Source organism: Phytophthora cinnamomi (genome assembly GCF_018691715.1).
Source record: "Phytophthora cinnamomi strain GKB4 chromosome Unknown Contig68, whole genome shotgun sequence".
In the NCBI taxonomy this organism is placed as follows: Eukaryota; Oomycota; class Peronosporomycetes; order Peronosporales; family Peronosporaceae; genus Phytophthora; species Phytophthora cinnamomi.
In genome coordinates, this window is record NW_027151001.1 from 399776 (window position 1) to 421579 (window position 21804).

The 21804-nt window shown below is 54.8% G+C and overlaps 6 protein-coding genes across 9 annotated transcripts; 4 read left to right on the forward strand and 2 right to left on the reverse strand.

Moving 5' to 3' along the window:
• Positions 1-1495: 1495 nt before the first annotated feature.
• IUM83_07693 (uncharacterized protein) lies at positions 1496-2152 on the forward strand (the record flags this gene model as incomplete). The annotated part of the gene is made up of 1 exon (XM_067932010.1): positions 1496-2152. One exon carries the CDS (start codon positions 1496-1498, stop codon positions 2150-2152), a length of 657 nt encoding a protein of 218 aa, XP_067786385.1.
• A 951-nt stretch (positions 2153-3103) lies between these two features.
• IUM83_07694 (Uncharacterized protein family UPF0592) lies at positions 3104-6099 on the forward strand (the record flags this gene model as incomplete). The annotated part of the gene is made up of 5 exons (XM_067932011.1): positions 3104-3531; positions 3594-4123; positions 4207-5202; positions 5285-5376; positions 5449-6099. 5 exons carry the CDS (start codon positions 3104-3106, stop codon positions 6097-6099), a joined length of 2697 nt encoding a protein of 898 aa, XP_067786286.1.
• Positions 6100-6179: 80 nt separating this feature from the next.
• Positions 6180-7411, reverse strand: IUM83_07695 (uncharacterized protein; the record flags this gene model as incomplete). Of its 2 annotated transcripts, XM_067932012.1 has the most annotated exons (6): positions 6180-6250; positions 6325-6435; positions 6500-6545; positions 6613-6687; positions 6749-7184; positions 7275-7411. In XM_067932012.1, the coding sequence occupies 6 exons, from the start codon at positions 7409-7411 to the stop codon at positions 6180-6182; spliced, it is 876 nt and encodes a 291-aa protein (XP_067786366.1). The 2 variants fall into 2 exon arrangements, with proteins under 2 accessions (XP_067786366.1, XP_067786365.1); XM_067932013.1 differs by lacking the exon at positions 6500-6545 and having other exon boundaries at positions 6651-6687.
• Positions 7412-7631: 220 nt separating this feature from the next.
• IUM83_07696 (nuclear protein x1) lies at positions 7632-8138 on the forward strand (the record flags this gene model as incomplete). The annotated part of the gene is made up of 1 exon (XM_067932014.1): positions 7632-8138. The coding sequence occupies one exon, from the start codon at positions 7632-7634 to the stop codon at positions 8136-8138; it is 507 nt and encodes a 168-aa protein (XP_067786380.1).
• A 176-nt stretch (positions 8139-8314) lies between these two features.
• Positions 8315-20665, forward strand: IUM83_07697 (dynein heavy chain; the record flags this gene model as incomplete). Of its 3 annotated transcripts, XM_067932015.1 has the most annotated exons (3): positions 8315-11774; positions 12222-12445; positions 12651-12671. In XM_067932015.1, 3 exons carry the CDS (start codon positions 8315-8317, stop codon positions 12669-12671), a joined length of 3705 nt encoding a protein of 1234 aa, XP_067786381.1. The 3 variants fall into 3 exon arrangements, with proteins under 3 accessions (XP_067786381.1, XP_067786383.1, XP_067786382.1); XM_067932016.1 differs by adding an exon at positions 13806-20665 and having other exon boundaries at positions 8315-13721; XM_067932017.1 differs by lacking the exons at positions 8315-11774; positions 12222-12445; positions 12651-12671 and adding exons at positions 14339-15970; positions 16325-20665.
• A 77-nt stretch (positions 20666-20742) lies between these two features.
• IUM83_07698 (uncharacterized protein) lies at positions 20743-21538 on the reverse strand (the record flags this gene model as incomplete). Its single annotated transcript, XM_067932018.1, has 2 exons — positions 20743-20856; positions 20984-21538. The coding sequence occupies 2 exons, from the start codon at positions 21536-21538 to the stop codon at positions 20743-20745; spliced, it is 669 nt and encodes a 222-aa protein (XP_067786389.1).
• Between the last annotated feature and the right edge of the window lie 266 nt (positions 21539-21804).

Genomic DNA, 21804 nt, shown 5'->3' on the forward strand with positions numbered 1-21804 from the left:
ATTTTAGGGGTGGTGGTGTGGTCCACAAGGCTGCGTGGATATGTCCCCTCTCGAAATCGTTGAGGACAACCCACATCGTGTTGGAGGAGGGTAAGGTGGACAAGGCACTGCAAGCCGTGCATGGTGGAGCTGCAGCGCGCCCGGACCCACACGATTGAGATCGGGCGCCAACTGGCCATGCACGGCGCTGGTGGCGATCCTTTGGTCCACGCAGCCCCGACCAGCAGCGACGACACCTGATTTGGCTGCGCCGCCAGCTGCGTGCACACCACCCACACGTGCCGGTTTCAGCGTGTGGAGTGAGGTGACAGCGACTTGACCTGGTATCTGAGCCCAGCAGCCATGTGCAGGCCCGCGAGCCCCGCAAAATAATATCTTGGCGGCGAGCACTTTGTGGGCTCGCGCGGCATCGGTCCGCAGGTAATGCTCCGTCGGTGGTAGTGACGGCAAGCTGGCTTCGAGTTGAACCGGGCCGGCGATACACAATGGGGCGAGCCGGCCAACGTGGCGCGGCTCATGTATGAGCTTTGCTCACGCCAACAATTTTTCAGCTTGCGGTTTCGAGGCCGTTAGTGCGGTGAGATCTGCCGGAGATCGTGGGGCGCCGTTGAGGCTGGGCGCGCACTGTCCACGCGAGCCGCATTTCACGCGCGACTTGAGCGCGGTACACGTACTGTAGGCGCCCCGGCTTCCCGGAAAGCAGAGCACACGGCCGAAAGATGACCAAGCCGGGCCTCCGTACATCGCGTGGGGCCGGCGCGACGGTGCGCTGTATGGTAGGCGCCCGCCGTTGTTAGCCACACGACCGGCCGATCTTTGACTCGTCCGTCCACAGAGCGAGTCGGGCGTCAAAAGCGACGCCGGGACCATGTTCCGCTCGCGCGAGCGTCCCATGTGTGGCCACAGCTCGCAGCTCGCGGCTCGCGGCCGCCAGCGCGGGATCAGCTCCACGCCGCAGCTGTTCCCGACGCGCGCCGAGCTTGGGTGTGCCGGCGTCGAGCCATCAGAAGGGTGGCATGGCGGTCCGTCCTCTGCTCGCACTGCCGCCCCATGTAGGCGGCCACCTGGCGTCCGCCACCTGCGATCGACTTGACTCAGTCAACAGCGCTGCCGGCGCGTGTGGGCCCCGATAGCGGACCTCGTCGTGAGTGCTGCGCGGCTTTCCCGGAAACCAAGCTGGTGGCAGCATGGTGCAGCAGAAGCCGCGGCGTGTCTTACGGCCGCAATCGGGCGGTCTCTGCTCGCCGCCCGTTCCAAGTCGCGACGTTGCGCCACAAACGCAGCCCGAACCGCAGCGAGGCCACTTGGCCGCGATGGTCCCAGCCGGCTGAGCAGTAGCACCGCCGCCGCCGGGCTCCGAATAGAGCGGCTGAAACCAACTGCGCGGGCCTCTGCCGATGGCACTTTGTATTTGACGTTGAGCGCGCACAGCGGCCACCGTCCTATACGTACCTGCTCGCTCACCAGCACCACTACAGCCTACAGACAGACAGACATGACGTCCTGCGTAGTGCAAGTCCAGGAGCTGTCGCGCCGCCTGCTCAAGCGCGTGCGGCCGTCTCTGCCCGCCAGCGCCGGCGTCGAGGACCTGAGCGCCGCCGCCGCCCGCGACTCGGCCACCAGCGAGGCGCTGCTCAAGGTCTGCAAGCGCCAGGTCGATTCGTCCCCGCGTGCGTCCATGGCGGCCATCGAGCCGCTGCAACAGGAGGAGATCGTCGCGGCCGCGCCCGTGCTCGACGCCGCGCAGTGGCCCAGCGTCACGGGCTGCGAGGGCGTGCGCAAGGCGCTCACGTTCCTGCAGACCTCGCGCCAGCACGCGCTCATGCTCATGCTGCAGAACCACTGGGAGCGCGCCATGACCGTGCTGGAGAAGATCGAGAAGGCCACCGAGAGCGTCAGCGAGCAGCGCCGGCAGGTCGTCATCCAGCAGGCCAACGCCGGCCGCAACGTGCTCGTGGAGAAGATCCAGGAGCTCGAGCTAGCGGCCCCGCGCCGCGCTGTGCGCTTCAGCGACGACGTAGCCGTCGCCGTTGCCGAGGACATGGACCGCAAGGGCGACGCCGTGTCCGAGCCCGTGCGCGAGGAGATGCTCGTGCTGCGCGCCTCGCGCAAGATCCCGCAGGAGAACCTCTCGGAGTTCTGGAACGAGTAAGCGCCGACTCCGGCGGGGCCGATCGCAAGGCCCCCACTTCACAGCAAGACTCCTAACTTATTCGGCATAGACTTATTTAATACGATACCATGCTTCCCACCACCAACTCCTTTGATTTCGGTAGACTCCGATCGTTCATACGTGCTTGCCACACTCCTCTCGTCTCCATGAAAGCAGGGTGGGGGATCTTCCTTCCACTTCATCTCGCCCGAATCTCAACCGCCACCGCTGGGCTCAGCTCTCGGTGGCGTGACTAACGCTCCATGCTCGACTTAGGGCGGAATGCACCGGCCTTGCTGTTCCGCCATCTCCAGATGGGACGCGGTACACAAAAGCTCGGATCGGCCCTTCATCTTGACCTGGAAGGTGAAGGTTCGGTTTCCGCGCACTCATACAGTGTATGATCCACGTAGGCACGAAGAGCGCCACGACCTGCGCACGAACGGCAACAATAGCAACGGCTTGAAGCGTGGACAAAGCTTGAGCTCAAATCGCGTGACTGCCTAAATCCACCCAAGTTGCCGTCGTCCAAGCGCGCTCCGAACACCACCGGGTAGAGCGCCGCGAGCGTCGAAATACCGTACGTTGATGCGCTGTATATACACCTTGCTTGAGCAGCAACTACATGTACATGTACAGTGCACTGCGCCGACCTGATCAATTAATCTCCAACGCCTCCGCCAATTCGCACCAGCGCCCGCCATGTTCCTACTTCGTACACTACAATACTAAGGGAGATCACTATCGTAGTTGCATGCGAGCACTTCGCCATGCTTGGGGGGGGGTCTCACTATCGCTGCCGATAGCCCAACGGGTAAGACGAACGTAGGAATCGGAACTAGCGGAATCCCATACCAATCGCAAGATAAAAATTGCTCCCCTCGCCGCTCTGACTGCGGGCGGGTGTATCATTCCGCCAGCGCCTCTCCTCCCTCCCAAGACAGCTCGAGCATGGCGGACGCGACGCTGTACCGCAGCGCCGGGCACCCGGAGAAGGCGCGGCTGGTCTTCAACGCGCAGCTGCACCAGCAGCTCAAGAACATCGCCAAGAACCGCGAGATCTCGGCCGTGCCGGGCGCCCCCACCATCTCCAGCAACGGCAGCATGCGCCCCACGCAGCCCATGGTGCTCAACGGCGCCGGCCGCTCCACGGAGCTCAACGGCTGGAGCCTGGAGAAGAAGATGATGGCGCTGGCCGAGACGCTGGACCTGCTGCGCCGCCCCTTCTTCTTCTACCTGGACTTCGGCACGGCCGCGGCGGCCGAGGCCTCCAACGCCGGCAGCGCCGGAGCCTCCGGAGACCGCAAACTCACCTACCACTCGTACTTTAACAAGATGCTGCCGCTACACGTGGGCCAGACCGTGTTGCTCGACCTGTGGTACGTGGAACTATGGCGAATTATGACCATTGTGGGGGGTTTCATGGGGGTGTTGGTGACAGGGAATACCTGATGGACATGGTCGACCACGTGCCCGTGCGCAACCGCTGCCGGGCGCTGTACATGCAGGCGGCGGTGTATATCTGCCGCCGGGTGGAGTTCATCGAGGGGTACCCGCTGGACGGGCAGCAGGTGCACCTGGACTCGCTCGTGTCGAAGCGGTACATCCGTCTGCTGGAGCGCAGCGTGCGCTTCGCCTCGGTCAAGATCCGCAAGGCGCGCTTCATGGCGGAGGAACACAGATTCTTTGTAGCACACATCTACACGGCGGTGTACTTCCGCTTCCCTTTCGCCACCCCCAAGCTGCTGGAAGCTGTGCTGCAGTGCACTGAGAAGCTAGAGGGAGCGGATGACGCAGATGGACTCCAAGGCGCCAGTAACGGCATCAGCAATGGATCGAATGGGAACTTGAAGAATGGGGCAGGTTCTCGGCCTCCCAAGGCGAAGCGTCGGCGGTCTGCGCATCGTGGAAGTATCGCTGGCAGCTTACGCAGCCCTCGACAGTATCGCCGCCACTGGAACGATCTCTCAGGTAATGCTGTTGGCGATTATGTTTGCTTATACCCACTGCATGCAGGTGACTAATTGCGATGTCTTATCATCTTCGTGCCATAGAATCTAATTGTCGACCAGACCGCATCAGTGGTGTCGACTTGCAACTCGAAATCTTCTCGTCATTCTCGGCATACAAGTCAAACCGCGGGACAGACCGGCTAGTGGTGCCTGTGAAGGGTGGCAGCACGCCGGGCATCCCACAGGATATGCTGAAAAGGGGTTCCAGCAACAAGTCCATCGCTGCTGCCCTCGAAGCTGTATTCCAACAGGGTATGAACCGGGTCGGCGAGGAGCAAGAAGTGACCTTCATTTACCAACTCCCCCTGCTGTACATTGGACACAAGCTGCAAAATGATGCGTTCGTAAAATTGGCGGTGACCACCCAAGACAAAATCGAAGCCGGCTTGGACCTCTTCATTGATCGGGTCGGATCACCGGGAAGAGATGACCTCACGGCTGTGACCTTCGTGGCTGCCGTGCTGAGTGATGTGAGCAGTTGGTGCAACCATCGATACGCAGACGGTCGCATTTTATGGCATTGTGTGCCCGGATATTTCGCGCTCGTGCGTCTGTACGTGGCAGTTTTCGAACGCATGTGTCAGCGTCGGGCGCGTTCTAGTGGAGGAGCCTCATCCTTGCCCTCGGTTAATCGCATTCTCTCCATTATTGAGGGCAAGGCCAGCGATCCATGGGAAGACTACTGGAATGATCGCGAGATTGACACTGTGCTGGACGCGGGAAGTGAGGTGCTGAAGAACGAGGCACTGGTGAATGTGCTGATGCAGGTCATATTGGAGAGCACCAACATCCTCGATCCTACGAGTGTCAACTATTCATTTGGTATTTTGCAACGCATGCTTGAGATTGCCTCAATGGCAGCGATGCCTGCCGCAACGGAATCTGGGGCTCCCAACGGAAAGTTTGGAGGTCGCGTTCGCCACTGCTTAGGCGCGGTTTTCGATGGGGATTACTTCCTGAGCAGCATGCGTAGTGCTCTTCAGTCTTCACACGTCCAAACGCTGCTGAAAGTACTAACTTGCATCTACAACTGCATCGGTAAGTGGATACTTTCTGGATATGCTGAGAAGTCCCCTTGACTTACCACTACATATTACCGGTATACTGTACCATTCTCCAGACTTGCTGCCTACCACTGCTCGCAAGCGTCTTGTTGCGGAGCTTATTTTGCGCGAAAACTTCTTCCATTTCTTTTTGCATTGGAACGAAGAGGTAAGATCGCGTCGTGTGGTTTCTAGTGTACGCAAATTATTTACCGTTGGCTTGGTTGTTTACACTACGCAGATTCGGAAGATCTTCTGCTACATGATTGTGTTCAAGACCTCGGCTTCAAATCGGTTAGACTTACCCAGCGCATCTGACCGAATTCTGCTCGCCCAGACGCCGTTTTTCGAGGTTGGCCCGGCATCCAGATCGAACGGATCGAGTTTGTCAGCTGGATCGCCAGCACTGAGCTACTTGAGTCACCTCAGCGAGCTGGCGCAGGCAATGCTGCGCCCCACTGCTGACAGCGAGATGGATCCGGTAAAGAAAGCCGCCGTCGGCAAAAAAGCACTTCAGCGCCTCACGAATTGGGACGCCAGCGCGCGTCTGAAACGTACTCGCAGCGGTGGCGATGCTGTGTTCCGGGACAGTCTCGTCGATGAAGAACTGTCTGTGGATCTATCTATCGCTAGCAAGTTGGATGCGAATTTCAAAATGATTGCGGACCAAATGAACCCTGCGAAGTACCGACAGAGGAGTCTTGAAAACGGAGAGCCCCACCCCGCGAAGCGATACTTCCCTCGAGAACTGGAGGCCTACGCCGAGCGAGCGCTATCGCAGTACGTTTTGGTGCTCTGGGAGTACTACGAGGCTGCTTTCGAGAACCCTGCGAAGATGCCAATCGCTCCGTCGCTCGAGTTCACGATCTCGGTACCATTCTTTTCCGATTAATCCGACAAGTGAGTGTATTACTAGTATGTAGACGTACGCTAGGTTACTCGCTGGCTGGTGCGCAAGAGCGCGGGGCGCAGCTAAACTTGGGCGTAGAGACTTAGCTGGCGAAACATTTCCTTGCTGCTGTACACTGTGGTGGTCGCCCCCGCTGAAATGACAAATAGAACCCAACTCATCAGTCACAAACACAAGCGGTCCTTCATGGATGTCAGATATCCTCACCGTGCAGCGGTTCCATCGTGAACATCCGCAAGTCTCCTGCGCGAACACGCTTCCAGTCACGTTTTCGACGTGCGAAGAGGTTATCGTGCGTCTTCTTGTCTGCCGTACGGCCTACGAATGCACCAAACGTCAGTAAACCATAAGTTTATCAAAGAGCGTTGCGCCGCCATCTTACTCGGATGATCTTGCTTGCGCTTGTGAGTGGTCCGGCAAGAGTTTTGCTGTAAACAACGAATGCAAGTCAGCGAAAAACCCACCTACTCAATTCGCCGAGTTTTGGGGGCGTACCGCTGCGTTGAGCTGTATGAGTCTTTGGCGCTCCTCACGATCCAGTGTGTGCTCCACAAATGCTCGCAGCCACCACTAAGTGCAAAGCCACCGTTAGAGCCACTGCAGCAAAGTCTTGCACCAGTACGGCACGCACCCTTGCGTCCATGTTACGCAGCGAGTGCTTCTTGGTGCGCACGTAGGTCTCGAGAAACGAGTCGTCGCGCAGCTGCTCGCGGTACCCGTTCTTGATGCAGTTGAGCACGAACTCGCGCAGCGGCTGGTACGCGCCCTTCTCCAGGTCGGGGCACTCGTGCAGCTCCATGAACTCGAACACCTGCGTCTTGAGCACAAGCGGCGCCAGGTCGTCGGCCAGTCCCCCCTCCACCGTGACGCACACGGTGTGCACGCCCGCGTTCTCGAGCCGGATGTCCTGCACGTAGTAGACGCCGTTGGGGAAGGCGGTGCCCACGCGCTCGTTGAACACCACCTTGTCCTCGTTCTGGATGGTCACGCGCAGCGCCGCCACGGCGCGAGACTTGACGACGGTCGACTTGCCGTTCTTGGTGCAGGCCACGTAGAAGCCCAGGTAGCTGGCGGGCGGCAGAGGCAACAAACATAGCAAGAATTGTCAGGGCGGATGGATCGATTGATACATTGGAAAACCGAGGCGGCTGACGCACCGGAAGAGCGAGAACTGCAGCGGCACGCGCTCCGGCAGCAGCTCCGCCCACTTGTCCGCGATGGGGAAGAGCTGGTAGCCGTCCGAGAGCGACGGGTTGCGCTTGATGGAGATCGGCTTGAGGTTCTTGAGCGACATGGTCCACTTGCCGAGCTGCGACTTCGAAAAAAAGTGTGCTTGAATTGGGCGGGAAACGAGGAGCCCATTTTAGGCTCCCCATTTCGCCCATATTGTGTAAAAACCCAGCGAGGTGGGTTTTCTTAGACGTACCCACACCGTACCACCCACGACTTTGTGGGTTTTCAGCAAGCTACAGGGTTAAATAAGCAATATGCCGCCGTTGCCCGCGCCGACGGCCATGCCGGTGGAGCTGCAGGCGCGGTGCGCGCAGCTGCACGCGGAGCTGACGCGGCACGCCCTGGCGTGGCCGTTCCTGGAGCCCGTGGACCCGGTGGCGCTGAACGTGCCGACGTACTTCGACGTGATCGCCCACCCGATGGACCTGGGCACAATGGGCGCCAAGCTCGCGGCCGGCGAGTACGCGGACCCGGCCGAGTACCGCGCCGACCTGCTGCTCATGTTCGCCAACGCCGTCGAGTTCAACCGCGACGACGAGCGGCCCGACTCGGTGGCCAACATGGCGCGGCAGTTCCAGCGCGTGGCGCTGCGCGACTGGGACCGCGCCTTCTCCGAGGCGGCCACGACCGACTGGGCGCAACGCGCCGAGCAGCAGGCGCAGCAGCGCTTCGTGCAGCGCGCCAAGGACGCCAAGCTGCGCCAGCGCTGGAAGAGGGACTCGTTCGTGGCCAGACTCAACCGCGACAAGATGGACGAGCGCAGACGCCTCGCCGCCAACGAGGAGTAGGACCCACTCGCAGTAGAATACGACCTGTATACGTTTCCTTCTTGTTGCATGTTGCATGGATTCCGCACGACTTGTTGTTGATAGCTGGGTGTCGGTTATATTTCTTTTTATTGTTTCTTCGGCGAGCAGCTAGGCAGGCACTTTGAAGAGCTTCCGCTTTGGCGACTCCTTGGGATATGGAGCGAAGGCAGGCGAAGAGTCCGGGGAAGGCGGTCAAGACGCGGCCGCCCCAGCTGGCGGGGAGCTCGATCTATGACTTGACGCTGGACGCGACGTTCGAGTTCGATGGCGGCTCGGGGTTCGGCAGCACGTTGCCGTCCAACAAGCCGCTGCAGGCGGTGGTGGGGGCAAGGGCGGCGTTGAAGTCGCCCGTGGCGGTGGTGGATGACGCATCGGCAGACGGACACAAGTTCACGTTCACAGCGGCGGAGGAGTACACGTCGCCGAAGAAGATCCCGGTGTTCCCGGGCACGCTGCGCAGCCCCGAGAAGAAGATCAAGCCGCACAGAGCTAAACCTCCGTCGGGACAGTCGCCCAAGCATTCGCAAGTAACTTCGCCGATGGCGAAAGCGGGTGAAGCGGTTCCTGCGCCAAATGGAACTTCGTGGGAAGGAGACGTCGGCCGGCCGAAGCGAGAGGCGTCACCTCGACGCTTCCTACGCGCAACCCTCGCTCGATCGTTCGGGGACGGAGATGGCGAGGACGAGGAGGAGAAGGCTGCGGCCAACCAGCGAGATCGACGACCATCCCTTTTCATGGGTCACCACGACCCTGCCACTGGTACTTCCAGTGTAGTCGTAGCCGATGCAGCCGCCGAAGCTGCGGCAGCATCGGCGACAGCGTTCCTGAAAACTGGTGAGGACGCCATCGCATTCTTTGCCCGTAACGGGTCAGACAGCAAGATCAAGTTTGTACACCTGAACCGCGCCGAGACTGGACTGGTTTTCCGACCGTATGATCTCGTGGTGGTTGCGCAGGACGACGTCACGCCGAACGAGCACTTCACCATGTCATCGAGTGGTCTCGTTCACGTCTCGGTTGGTAGCCCATCCGAGTTCATCGCCCTTGCAGAATGGATGCGTCAGTCTACGATGTTCAACGTGCTCACGTCGCTGCGGTTTTTCAAGCACTATCTTGTGAACAAGGCATTTTCACTTTGGTGCGCCAACGTGCGTTTTAAGCTTTACTGCCGCCAGCGCAGACGACTTAGTGCGAAGCTGTTCTTGGCGAAGGAGAGTTTTTGTGTTCCTCTCCTTCAGGTGAAGAAGGTTATGAGTACTGAGCTCATGGGTGTAGTCTTGCTGGATTTACGTGCACAAAAGACGTATGAGAGCTCGGCATTTGTGGAGTACCAGGGCACAAAACGTGCTGAGGGTTCTAAGCAGTTTGAGATATGCATTGAGAAGCTGCAGTCGATTATTCAGCGCGTATGCTCCGACGTGAAAAACCTGACGAAGACATCGAACCCACAAGAGGATTTCCTTTCGGATATGACTCTTAGCTCTATGGGAACAAGTCAGGAAAAGACTAAGTCAATTGTAGCTGTCAAAGCAGAACAGCAGCAAAAACGCAGACTATTTCGCCGAGCCGCAGAGGAGGCTGGTATGATCGCGGACTTTATTCGGCTCATTGATTGCATTGCTGTGGAGAGTCTCGTGATTTTGGCTGTGCAGAGCTGCGCGAATTTTCTGTGCGAGCTCAACAAAGTCCCGCGTAAGACTGGGCTCTTTGAGACGACTATATTTTTTGGAGAGCAATCCACGATATTTTCCCCAACAAGCGAGCAGATCCAGCATATCGTAATAGCAATGACAGACGATATCGTCAGCACCGTCAATTCGGTATCGCGAGTACTTTACCTCCGCCCATTTGCAGCTTATGTGGGCAATGCGGTAGCTGATGCACCGCATGTAGGCTCAACTATTACGAGCAGTGTCGCTTTCGGGCAGATTCGCAAGGAGCTTGTAGCCAAGATTGCAAGCGATTATGCAGAGGCCACCGAATACGTCAAGATTTTCGACAACGTGCGTCCTATTTACGAGTATGACAAGGTTTGGGATCTCGAGGAGTATTCACAGCGTGCGCACACCGTAACTACACTCAAAGCCGACATGCTACAAATCAGCACATGGGAGAAGGAGCTCGAGAAAATGCGAGCTGGTCAGACCATTGGAATTCTTCACGTGGAGAGTCGCAAGCTGAAACAAACTTTGATCCCCATGACTACAGCTAAACTGGACGCAATGAAGGGTTTAGTGAAGGATTTAGCGCGCGCAAGGTGTAAGACCCAGTTGGGTGAGTACAAGCAGCGGATCCAGTCGCTATTGCAGCGTCCGCAGCATCTGAAGGAATTTGCGGGTCATGTGGAGCGTGTGCAGAACTTGAAGTCAAAGCAGAAAGCACTCGCGAAAAACACGAATGTTGTGGACGAGCTGTATCGACTTCTAGGCACTTACGGTGTGCGCATCTCGTCAGAAGATATGGTGCAGCTAGATGACCTGCGCAGCGTACAGGAGAGCTACAAGGAAGAGACGGAAGCCGTTGATGCTTTTGTTGCAAGTCGTTTAGGTGAGATGACGCAGCAATTAGACGCTAACATTCAGCGGCTGGATGAACAAGTGCTCCAACTACACAACCAGTTGCAAGGGGGTCTTTTCATTGACGCTAGTCACTTCGAGGATCCGTCAGTTGTTAAGAGTGAATTGGAGAGTGTGAAGCAACGCTTAACGCAACTGGATGAGCTGTCCAAGCAGTACACAGAGTACCAGGCGTTGTTCAACCTTACCCCATTCAAGTATTTGAATCTGCAAGCTACACAAGAGTACTTTGGGACTGTAGATTCTCTTTGGACGGCTGTTGAGAAGTGGAATCAATTGTACTTGGGTGCTATGACAAGCCCGTTCGTGGAGGTAAACGCAGAAGAGCTGTCAAAGGACGTCGCTGTAGCATTCAAGGACGCGTATGCGTTACACAAGAAGTTGAGCAATGATGTGACTGCAGTGCTCAAGGACCGTACCGCTGAATTCAAGTTGAAGATGCCCACTATCCTTGAACTAGGCAACCCAGCCATGAAAGATCGGCACTGGGAGAAAATATTTAAGGCGTTGCGGCAGCCCTGGTACCCTGGTATTCTCTTTACGTTAGAAAACCTTGTGGCGTACGACGTTCTAGACATGAAAGATTTAGTAGGAGAAATGTCAGCCGCGGCCTCCGGAGAGGCTCAGATTGAGGCGTCACTGCTCAAAATTAAGCATGGCTGGGATCAGATGGAGTTCACTTGCGTGAGTCATCGTGACCAAAATGATGTATTTATCCTGGGTAGTCTGGAGGACATCTTGATGCTGCTGGAAGATAACCAGGTCGGGCTGCAAACGATGATGGGATCTCGATTTATTATGGGCGTGAAGGACGAGGTTGAGCGCTGGAGCAAGCGATTGTCTTTATTATCTGATACTCTAGACGAGTGGATTGCATGTCAGCGCAGTTGGATGTACTTGGAAACTATTTTCTGTGCCGAAGACATTCAGAAACAACTTCCAGTAGAAGCACAAAAGTTCGCATTAGTTGACAAGAACTGGAAGTCAACCATGCTACGAACGAAGACCGATCCTAGTGTCATTAGATCAGTAGAAGGCGGTCCAGAACTGTTGGACCAATTTCGCATGTCAAACAAGCTGCTCGAAGAGATTCAGAAGTCCCTCGAGGATTACCTCGAAACGAAGCGAATGGCGTTCCCACGGTTTTACTTTCTGTCTAACGACGAGTTACTGGAGATCCTTTCGCAAACGCGTGACCCGCGCGCAGTTCAACCCCATTTAGGCAAGTGTTTCGATGCTATGAAGAGTGTTCGCTTCGATGATTCTCCTGGAGCAGCAAGCAACGTGGTGGATGCAATGGTCAGTGGTGAAGGTGAACTAGTTGTGTTTCCTAATCATGTGATAGCAAGGGGGCCAGTAGAGTCTTGGCTTACTGAAGTGGAGAAAGCGATGCGTGCAAGTTTGTACGAAGATGGTGTGAAAGCGCTAATGAACTATCCGATTGAAGACGCTATCGATCGAAAGGAATGGCTTTTTGGGTATTCAGCCCAGATGATCATTCTTGTCGATCAGGTGTTTTGGACTCGAAATGTCACGGAGGCTATTGCCCAGGTTGAGAGCGGTAGTGACCCCCAGGCTGTCGGTGGCTTCCTGCAATTTAGCTTAAAGCAAATTGATGGTATGGTGCAGCTTGTTCGAGGATCTTTGACGAAGCTTCAGCGTATCCTCATGGGTGCCATCATCACTATTGACGTTCACGCACGAGATGTAGTCCGTTCGTTAGCTGACAGCAATATATCGTCGCTCAGTGACTTTGAATGGACTCGACAGTTGCGGTACTACTGGGAAGATGATGTGAAAAACTTTGTTGCGCGCCAGACAAACACCCGCTTCATATATGGCTATGAGTATCTTGGTAATTCGCCAAGACTTGTGATCACGCCGCTGACTGATATTTGCTACATGACGCTAACAGGCGCACTACATCTACGTTTAGGAGGTGCGCCTGCTGGTCCTGCAGGAACAGGTAAGACAGAGACCACAAAAGATTTGGCTAAAGCACTGGCAGTGCAATGTGTCGTGTTCAATTGCTCTGATGGACTGGATTACAAGATTATGGGGCGGTTTTTCTCGGGTCTAGCACAGGCTGGCGCATGGGCGTGCTTTGACGAGTTTAATCGTATCGATATTGAGGTGCTATCCGTGATTGCGCAGCAAGTGCTTTGCATCCAACAGGCCATAGTTGCTGATGTGGACGAGTTTGAATTTGAAGGAAATCTCATTCGGCTGAACACAGGCTTTGGGGTTTTCATTACGATGAATCCTGGATACGCAGGACGTACAGAGTTGCCAGACAACTTAAAGGCATTGTTCCGACCTGTTGCGATGATGGTGCCGGATTACCGACTAATTGCCGAGATTGTACTTTTCTCCGAGGGTTTTGCGAATGCTCTGCCGCTATCCCATAAGATGACACAGCTCTATTCACTTTCGAGTGAGCAATTATCGAAACAAGATCACTACGATTTCGGTATGCGTGCGGTAAAATCTGTCTTGGTTGCAGCAGGTCAGCTCAAACGTAAAGAACCGGAGATGCACGAAGATCTTCTTCTCATTCGAGCAATGCGAGATAGCAACGTGCCGAAATTCCTCGAGCAGGATCTTCCGCTGTTTCGTGGAATTATTGCAGATCTCTTCCCGGGTGTTGTCGTCCCGTTCGTTGACTATGGGTTACTTCAGAAGGCGATCGAACAGCAATTGGATCTACTTCACTTGCAGCAAGTACCATCATTTATCATAAAGGCTATCCAAGTGCACGAAACGCAGCTGGTTCGCCATGGTATGATGCTTGTTGGCGAGGCTGGAAGCGGGAAAAGTACCAATTGTTACGTGCTGGCACGCGCGTTAACACAGCTCTATCAAGATGGAGTTGTCGACCGTGATGGCTTTTACAAAGAAGTTCAGCGCCTTATTCTCAATCCAAAATCTATATCGGCAGGACAGCTCTATGGCGAGTTTAACCTCCTCACCAATGAATGGACGGATGGCCTCGTACCTAAACTAGTTCGACAATGTGTGCAAGAGGCTGCAGAGTCCGATAATCGTAACTGGGTAATATTTGACGGTCCAGTTGACGCCGTCTGGATCGAAAACATGAATACTGTACTTGACGACAACAAGACGCTGTGTCTGTCGAACAGTGAGCGCATTAAACTGCCGCATACACTGCACATGATGTTTGAAGTGCAAGATCTTCGCGTGGCCTCGCCGGCTACGGTCAGCCGGTGTGGTATGGTGTACATGGAGCAAGTTCACGTTGGGATGACGTCACTGGCGCGAACCTGGAAAATTACGACGCTGGAGCCAATCCTGTCAACGTTTCCGGAACTGTGTGATATGCTGCTTCTGTTGATTGAAACCCATGTTCCGGTTGCGATCGCATTTGTCCGCGAGAATTGCCGCGAGAAAGTCCCGAGTAACAACCATAACTTAATGCAGAGCTGTCTAAATCTCCTGGCCTCCTGTTTGGCGAGTAGCGTAGTACAGAACGCAGGTGCAAACAATTTAGCTGGATTGGTGCGCATGTATTTCGTATTTGCTGTAACTTGGTCTGTAGGAGCCAACATCGATGACGCGTCACGCCCAAAGTTCAATGATTTCTGTATGGGTCAATTCCGGTCGCTTATCGATAGTAGTCATGACGGCGCACCGGTGACCAACGTGTATGAGGTGGCAGTAGATGATGCAACGGGCCAGTGGGTGTCGTGGATTGACAAGACTCCGAACTTTACCTTTGTTCCTGGTGCATCGTACTTCACGATGGTCGTGCCGACGCAAGATACGACACGCTTTCGCTACCTTCTTGAAAAGCTTATGCTCGCTGACCACCACGTACTCTACAGCGGTGAAACTGGTGTTGGCAAGTCGGTTATTGTGCAGTCTTTCCTGGACGACATGTCCAAGACGGATAGCTGTATTGCGTCAACCATGAGTTACTCAGCTCAGACCAAACCGCGCAATCTGAACGAAATGTTTGAGCTCAAGTTGGACAAGAAGCGTAAGAATTTGTTGGGCCCGCCGGTGGGTAAGCGTATGCTATTTTTTGTAGACGATTTGAATATGCCAGCTCTCGAAATTTACGGGGCACAACCTCCGAACGAATTGTTGCGGCAGGTCATCGACCAGGGCGGCTTCTATGACACGTCGAAGATGTTCTTCAAAAACGTTAAGGACGTCGTATTTGCTGCTGCGTGTGCTCCTCCCGGAGGTGGCCGAAGTGAAGTGACTCCACGTCTAATCCGGCATTTTCACATGGTATGGATCCCCAATCTCTCGGGCGAAGTGATGCAGCGGATCTTTTCTTCTATCCTAGGCGGCTTTCTCGGTGCGGAGTTGCCAGCAATGGCGCACATGGCCACACCGATTGTAAGCGCTTCAGTGCAACTTTACCAGCGTGTTGAACTTGAGATGCTTCCGACGCCGTCGAAGTCGCATTACACGTTTAATCTTCGAGATCTGTCAAAGGTTTTCCAGGGTGTACTGATGGTAAAGAAGGAAAATGTGCCGAATGAAGATGGCCTGCTAACGCTTTGGTTGCACGAGGAAGCTCGTGTTTTTCGGGATCGGTTAGTAGACGCTGACGATCGCGCATGGTTCAATGGGGCCTGTTCACAGCTAATCGAAGAGAAGCTCAAATTATCATGGCCTCCCTCACGATTCGAAAACATTTTGTACGGTGACTATCTGACTCGTGAAAACCGCACCTATCGACCCGTTGAGGATCTTGGACAACTCAACTCTCTACTCGCAGAGTACCTCGAAGAGTATAACATCACGTTCCCGAGCCAGATGCACTTAGTGTTTTTCAACGACGCCATGCATCACATCTCGCGCATTTGCCGCGTGCTGCGACAGCCACGAGGTAATGCATTACTCGTTGGTGTTGGCGGATCGGGTCGCCAGAGTCTTACACGCCTTGCGTCCTTTATGGCCGACTATAAATGCTTCTCGATTGAGATCACTCGTGGCTACGGCGCGAATGAGTTCCATGAAGACCTCAAAAAGATCCTAATGACGGCAGGGGCCCAGAACCAACCTGTAGTTTTTCTCTTTTCAGATGCACAAATTGTCCATGAATCCTTTCTTGAGGACATCAACAATATCCTCAACACCGGTGAAGTGCCGAATTTGTATGCCAGTGACGAAGTGGAGAAAATCGTGAGCCTCGTTCGTCCGTTGGCCCAACAGGTCGGCAAGGTTACTCGAGAAGATATCCTGCAGTACTATGTCACACTGGTACGCGATAATTTGCACGTTGTGCTGGCCTTTTCTCCCATCGGTGCTGGCTTTCGCAACCGGTGCCGCATGTTCCCTTCGCTCGTGAACTGCTGTACAATTGACTGGTTCAACGCGTGGCCTGAAGATGCACTTAACTCGGTCGCGAATCGATTTTTCGCTACAAACGCTGAGGAGCTTGGCATTGACGCACACGTCGACACACTGTGCAAGATGGCAGTAACAATCCACCGGAGCGTTGAAGAAGCTACACTTCGGTTCTATGCCCAACTTAAGCGACGTAACTACACTACACCGACAAGCTACTTGGAGCTGATTAGGTTGTATGTGGATATGCTTCGTACGCATCGTCAGCTTGTGCGCGCAAAAGAAGCACGATACCGTGGTGGTTTACAAAAGCTGACAGAGACCGAGGAGGTAGTCGGCAACTTGAAGAGCTCGCTTACCGACCTTCAACCGGTGCTGGTTAAGGCTCAAAAGGATACATCATTACTACTGGAGCAAGTTGCAAAGGACCAGGCAGAAGCTGACAAGCAACAGCAACTGATCCAAGCTGACGTTGAGGCTGCTAACAAGATTGCTGACGAAGTGAAGGTAATCAAAGATGACTGCCAGAAGGATCTAGATGAGGCTATGCCCGCTTACTATGCCTCAATCAAGGCTCTGTCACAGCTGAAGAAGGATGATATTACAGTGCTCAAGACATTCACCAATCCGCCGCGATTGGTGGGTGTGACGATGAACGCAGTATGCCTTCTCTTCGGTGCAAAGCAAGAATGGAATGAGGCCAAGAAGCTACTTAACGACATGAAGTTCCTGGACAAGCTCAAGGAGTTCGACAAGGACAATATTCCGCCAAAGACTATTCGTCAGCTTCAGAAGTTCATATCTGACGAAGAATTCACGCCTGAGACACTCAGTAGTATCTCTACTGCGGCTACTTCTCTTTGTATGTGGGTGCGAGCGATGTATACGTACGATACAGTTGCTAAGAACATCGCTCCGAAGAAAGAAAACCTGAAAATCGCAGAGCAGCGGCTTGAGGAGGAGCAAAAACAACTTGACATCAAACAAAGTGGTCTGAACGCTGTGCTCAAGAAAGTGGCGGACTTGAAGCGCACACTTGAGGAAGCGCAGCAAAAGAAAATTGATCTGGAGAAGCAGTCACAAAAGACCCAAGCACAACTCGTGCGTGCTGAACGTCTGATTGACTCGCTGGGCGAGGAACAAGGTCGATGGAAAGAGTGCGCTGAGAACCTGGCGAAAGACATGATCAATCTTGTCGGCGATATGATCCTGTCCGCAGGCTGTATTGCGTACCTTGGGCCATTCACATCAGAATATCGGCACGAACTTCAAGCGAAATGGGTAAGTTTCTGCAAGGCAAGCAACTTACCGGTGGACGGCCACTTCTCCTTTCAACGAGTGCTGGCAGACCCTGTGGTAGTTCGCGAGTGGAATATTATGGGTTTGCCTGCTGACACGTTTTCCATTGAGAATGGTTTGTTCACAACGATGGGGCGTCGTTGGCCGCTCATGATCGACCCTCAAGGGCAAGCCAACAAATGGATTAAGAACATGTACAAAGCAGCAGGCTCGCTGCAGATAATCAAGCTGTCGCAAAAAGACTTCCTCCGCACGTTGGAAAATGCTATCCGGTACGGCTCGCCTGTGATGCTTGAGAATGTGGAGGAGGATTTGGATCCTTCGCTTGAGCCTGTACTGCTCAAGCAGGTCTTCAAGCGCGGCGGTCAGAACCTCTTGCATCTCGGTGATAGCGACGTCCCGTATAGCGACAACTTCCGCTTCTACATCACCACGAAACTAGCGAACCCGCATTACATGCCGGAGATTTGCATCAAGGTAACAATTATCAACTTCACGGTCACGCTTACTGGCCTCGAGGACCAACTGCTGGTAGATGTTGTGCGAAGTGAGCGCCCTGACCTCGAGCAGAAGAAGAACGAACTTACTGTGAACATCGCAGCAGACAAGAAACAACTGAAGGAGATTGAGGACAAGATTTTGTACATGCTTGAGAATTCCAAGGGTAATATTCTGGACGACGAAGAGCTCATCGACACTCTGGCTCACAGTAAGGTTACCTCGTCGGCAATCAAGACCCGTATGGCTGAAGCCGAGACTACATCCATGGAGATCGATCAGACCCGTGAAGGGTACCGCTGTGTTGCTGTGCGTGGCTCGATTATATACTTTGCCATCGCAAACCTTGCTCTCGTGGATCCTATGTACCAGTACTCGTTGCAGTTCTACCAAAAGCTCTTTGTCATGCGGCTGCAGAACTCAACAAAGTCGGAGGTGCTGGAGGAACGCCTGGAAATTCTGATGCAGGATATCACCATGTCAATGTTTGTGAATGTCTGTCGCGGCTTGTTCGAGAAAGACAAAATCATTTACGCGTTTATGATCGGGTCCAGTATCCTACTGCATCATGGTGCGATTTCATCCAGCGAATGGAACTTCTACTTGGTCGGCGATAAAAGGAGTTCAGCGATACAGGCAGCACAAGCTGAGTCCTGCGGTCTCGCACGGCCGTCTTGGCTATCCGACCGAGTATGGAAGACTGTCATTGGCATGAAAGACATATCATCAGTGTTTGCCGATCTTCCCTCTTCGGTGGGGCAGCACGCGACGGAGTGGAAACGAGCAATGGTTCTGGCTGACTTACCGCATGCTGAGAGGCTGCCAGAGCCTTGGGAGTCGAAGCTTACAAACTTCCAGAAGTTGCTGGTGCTGCGTGTTTTCCGAGAGGAAATGCTTGTCTTCGGCACGCGCGAGTTTGTCGGGCGTGAACTTGGTAAGTTCTTTACCGAGTCTCCGCCGTTTGACTTGGGTGGATGTTACCGAGACTCGAAACCAGAGACACCTCTGATCTTTGTACTTTCGCCTGGTGCGGACATTAACGACTACCTCTTGGAGCTCGCGAGGCAGGAGGGTAAGGATGGTGCTGGTCTTAAGATTATCTCACTTGGTCAAGGGCAAGGTCCGATTGCTGAAGCTTTGATGAAGCAAGCCAAGCAAACGGGAGACTGGGTCTGCCTCCAGAATTGTCACTTGGCTGTTTCGTGGCTTGGTCGACTGGAACAGATCCTGGAGCAATCAGCGACGGAGGAAATGCACGTGGACTTCCGGCTGTGGCTTACAAGTATGCCAAGCCCGCGGTTCCCTGTGCCAATTCTGCAGAACGGCATCAAGATCACGAATGAGCCTCCAAAGGGAATCAAGGCCAATCTTGGGCGTACCTTCCTCGACATGAAGGAGGCCGATTACGAGGGCTGCACGAAGCCTCGAGAGTTCAAGAAGCTGTTATTTGCGTTGGCTTTCTACAATGCAGTGTGTCTCGAGCGTCGTAAGTTCGGTGCCGTTGGGTGGAACATCCCGTACGAGTGGATGAATAGTGACCTGAAAACAGGTATGCAGCAGGTGAGACTTTATCTGGAAGAGCAAGAAGAAGTACCCTACCTGACGTTGAACGTCATGGTAGCTGACATTTCCTACGGCGGTCGTATCACGGACCGATGGGATAAACGCACCAACTCGAGTATCATGCGAAAGCTGTTCTGCAAAGGAGTTATGGACGACTTGTACCGGTTCACCGCGTCGGGACTTTACTACGCACCAGAAGAAGGTTCCTTGACCACCGTACGTGAGTACGTGAGTTCATTGCCAACAGCCGATGCCCCCGACATCTTTGGCCTTCATGCGAACGCAGACATCACGTTCCAGCAAAAAGAAACCGGTCAATTGCTGGGCACGATTCTGAGGATGCTGGGTGGAGGCGGGGATAGCGGCGGCGGTGGTGCTGCGCAGAGCAACGACAGTATCGTGATGGAGATGGTAGTAGCAATCCAGGAGCGCATGCCGGACACATTCGTGGAAAACAAAGCACATCCATCGACCTTCCAAGAGGCAGCGGGTGGTAGTCGAAACTCACTCGGTGTGTTCCTGTCGCAGGAAATGATTCGCTTCAATGTGTTGATTCAAGTGATGAAGACAACGCTGGAAATGCTGAAGCGTGCGATCAAGGGGCTTGTGGTCATGTCGGGTCCACTCGAGAAGATGTACAACGGTTTCTTGATCCAGCAAATTCCAAGCGAGTGGGAGAATGCCGGCTATCCATGCCTGAAACCTTTAGCCTCATGGATTGAAGATTTCTTCATGCGCATCAACCTCACTGACGAGTGGCTCGTGAAGGGTCCACCACTCGCATTCTGGTTATCAGGCTTTTTCTTCCCGCAAGGCTTCATGACAGCAGTGAAGCAATCGTTCTCACGTGACAAGCGGATCGCTATCGACGCGCTCGTCGTCTCCTGCGAAATCATGGCGCACGACAAAGAGCAGTACAAAGTACCACCGGCCTTTGGCGTGTACATCTTCGGGCTGTTCATGGAGGGCGCACGGTACGACCGCAACACCCGGATGATGGCCGAGTCCATTCCTAACGAGCTCTTCGACCGGATGCCTGTCATTTGGCTCAAGCCCATGCGACGTGAGGAGTACAAGCCCACGGACGTGTACGAGTGTCCTCTTTACAAAACGTCCATCCGCGCCGGCACCCTGTCCACCACGGGCCACTCGACCAACTTCGTCGTCGCTCTCGACGTGCCCACGGACAAAAGCCCCGACCACTGGATCCGTCGCGGCTGTGCGATGCTCTGCATGCTCGACACATAGGCAGCCAAAACAACCACAAAAGTGATACTCACTCCCCTGTCATCAATAGATAAAAGTGCTCTTTCCATTCGTCTCCTCTACTGACTCGCGTCCGCCAGCCGTCGCTTCTTCCAGGCCGCGATCTCCTGGTTCGCCTGCACGCGCTCCTCCGCCGACAGCGCATAGTAACTTTGCTTCGTCTCGCGCTCCCACTAAAAAACAATAACAACAAAAATAAAATAAAATAACAAAAAAATCAGCACCTGCTCACCACCACATCCTGGCTAAAATGTAGCCATCTGACGTCAGCGGATCCCACGGTATCTCACTGCTGCTCACCTGCTTCACCACTCGCACCGAGTGCTGCGGGGGCTCGTACGTGTGCGAGGCCTTGAACTTCTTGTTGTGTCTGGCCAGCAGCTCCTGCAGGCTCTTCATCTCGCTCTTCTCCTTGCTGGTCGCCACCTCCCGCTTGCGGCGGGCGTCCAGGCGGTTGCCCACGTCCCGCAGCGGCTTCCTCCTGCCCTGCTGCTCCTTCTCCTTCTGCCTCTTGGCCTGGAACGGCTCGTGCGTGGCGCGCATCTCCTTGAGGCTGCGGCGCTCCGTCTTCTTCTCCTGCTTGAGCTTCAGCTGCTTGTTGCGCGACGCGACGATGCTGCGCCAGTCGGCGGCTGGCCGCTGGTTCTCCTTGTCGTCCTGCAGCTGCTGCTGCTCGTGCTCCTGCAGCTTGGCCGCCAGCTCGCGCGCGAGCTCCGCGCTCGGCCGGCTGTGCTGCACGTGCACGCGGTCGAACCAGGCGTCGTGCTCGCCCGCCACGAGCGGCGGCGGCGGCGCGCTCAGGTCGCGGAAGCTCTGCGGCGCGTCGAACTCGAAGAGCAAGTCGAGGCGCGCCATGATGGCGGGAAGAACTGTCGAATTTGAAATCAGCAAGGGTACTGTTTCGTACTTTACAGAAGCCGAACGGTGAGTACTCGACCAGCGGAATGTATCCATCTTGCTGGACAGGTTGACGTTGTTGAAGTTGATGAGCGCGGGCCTTGCGCGGCGCCGGCTTGCATTTTAATACGCAACCAGCACTGATCGTGCCGCCCCACGAAGCTCCTGACCCTTTGCATCCTTGTGCCTTTGGCTGCAGTGTAGCGATGGGTGGCTGCCAGGGG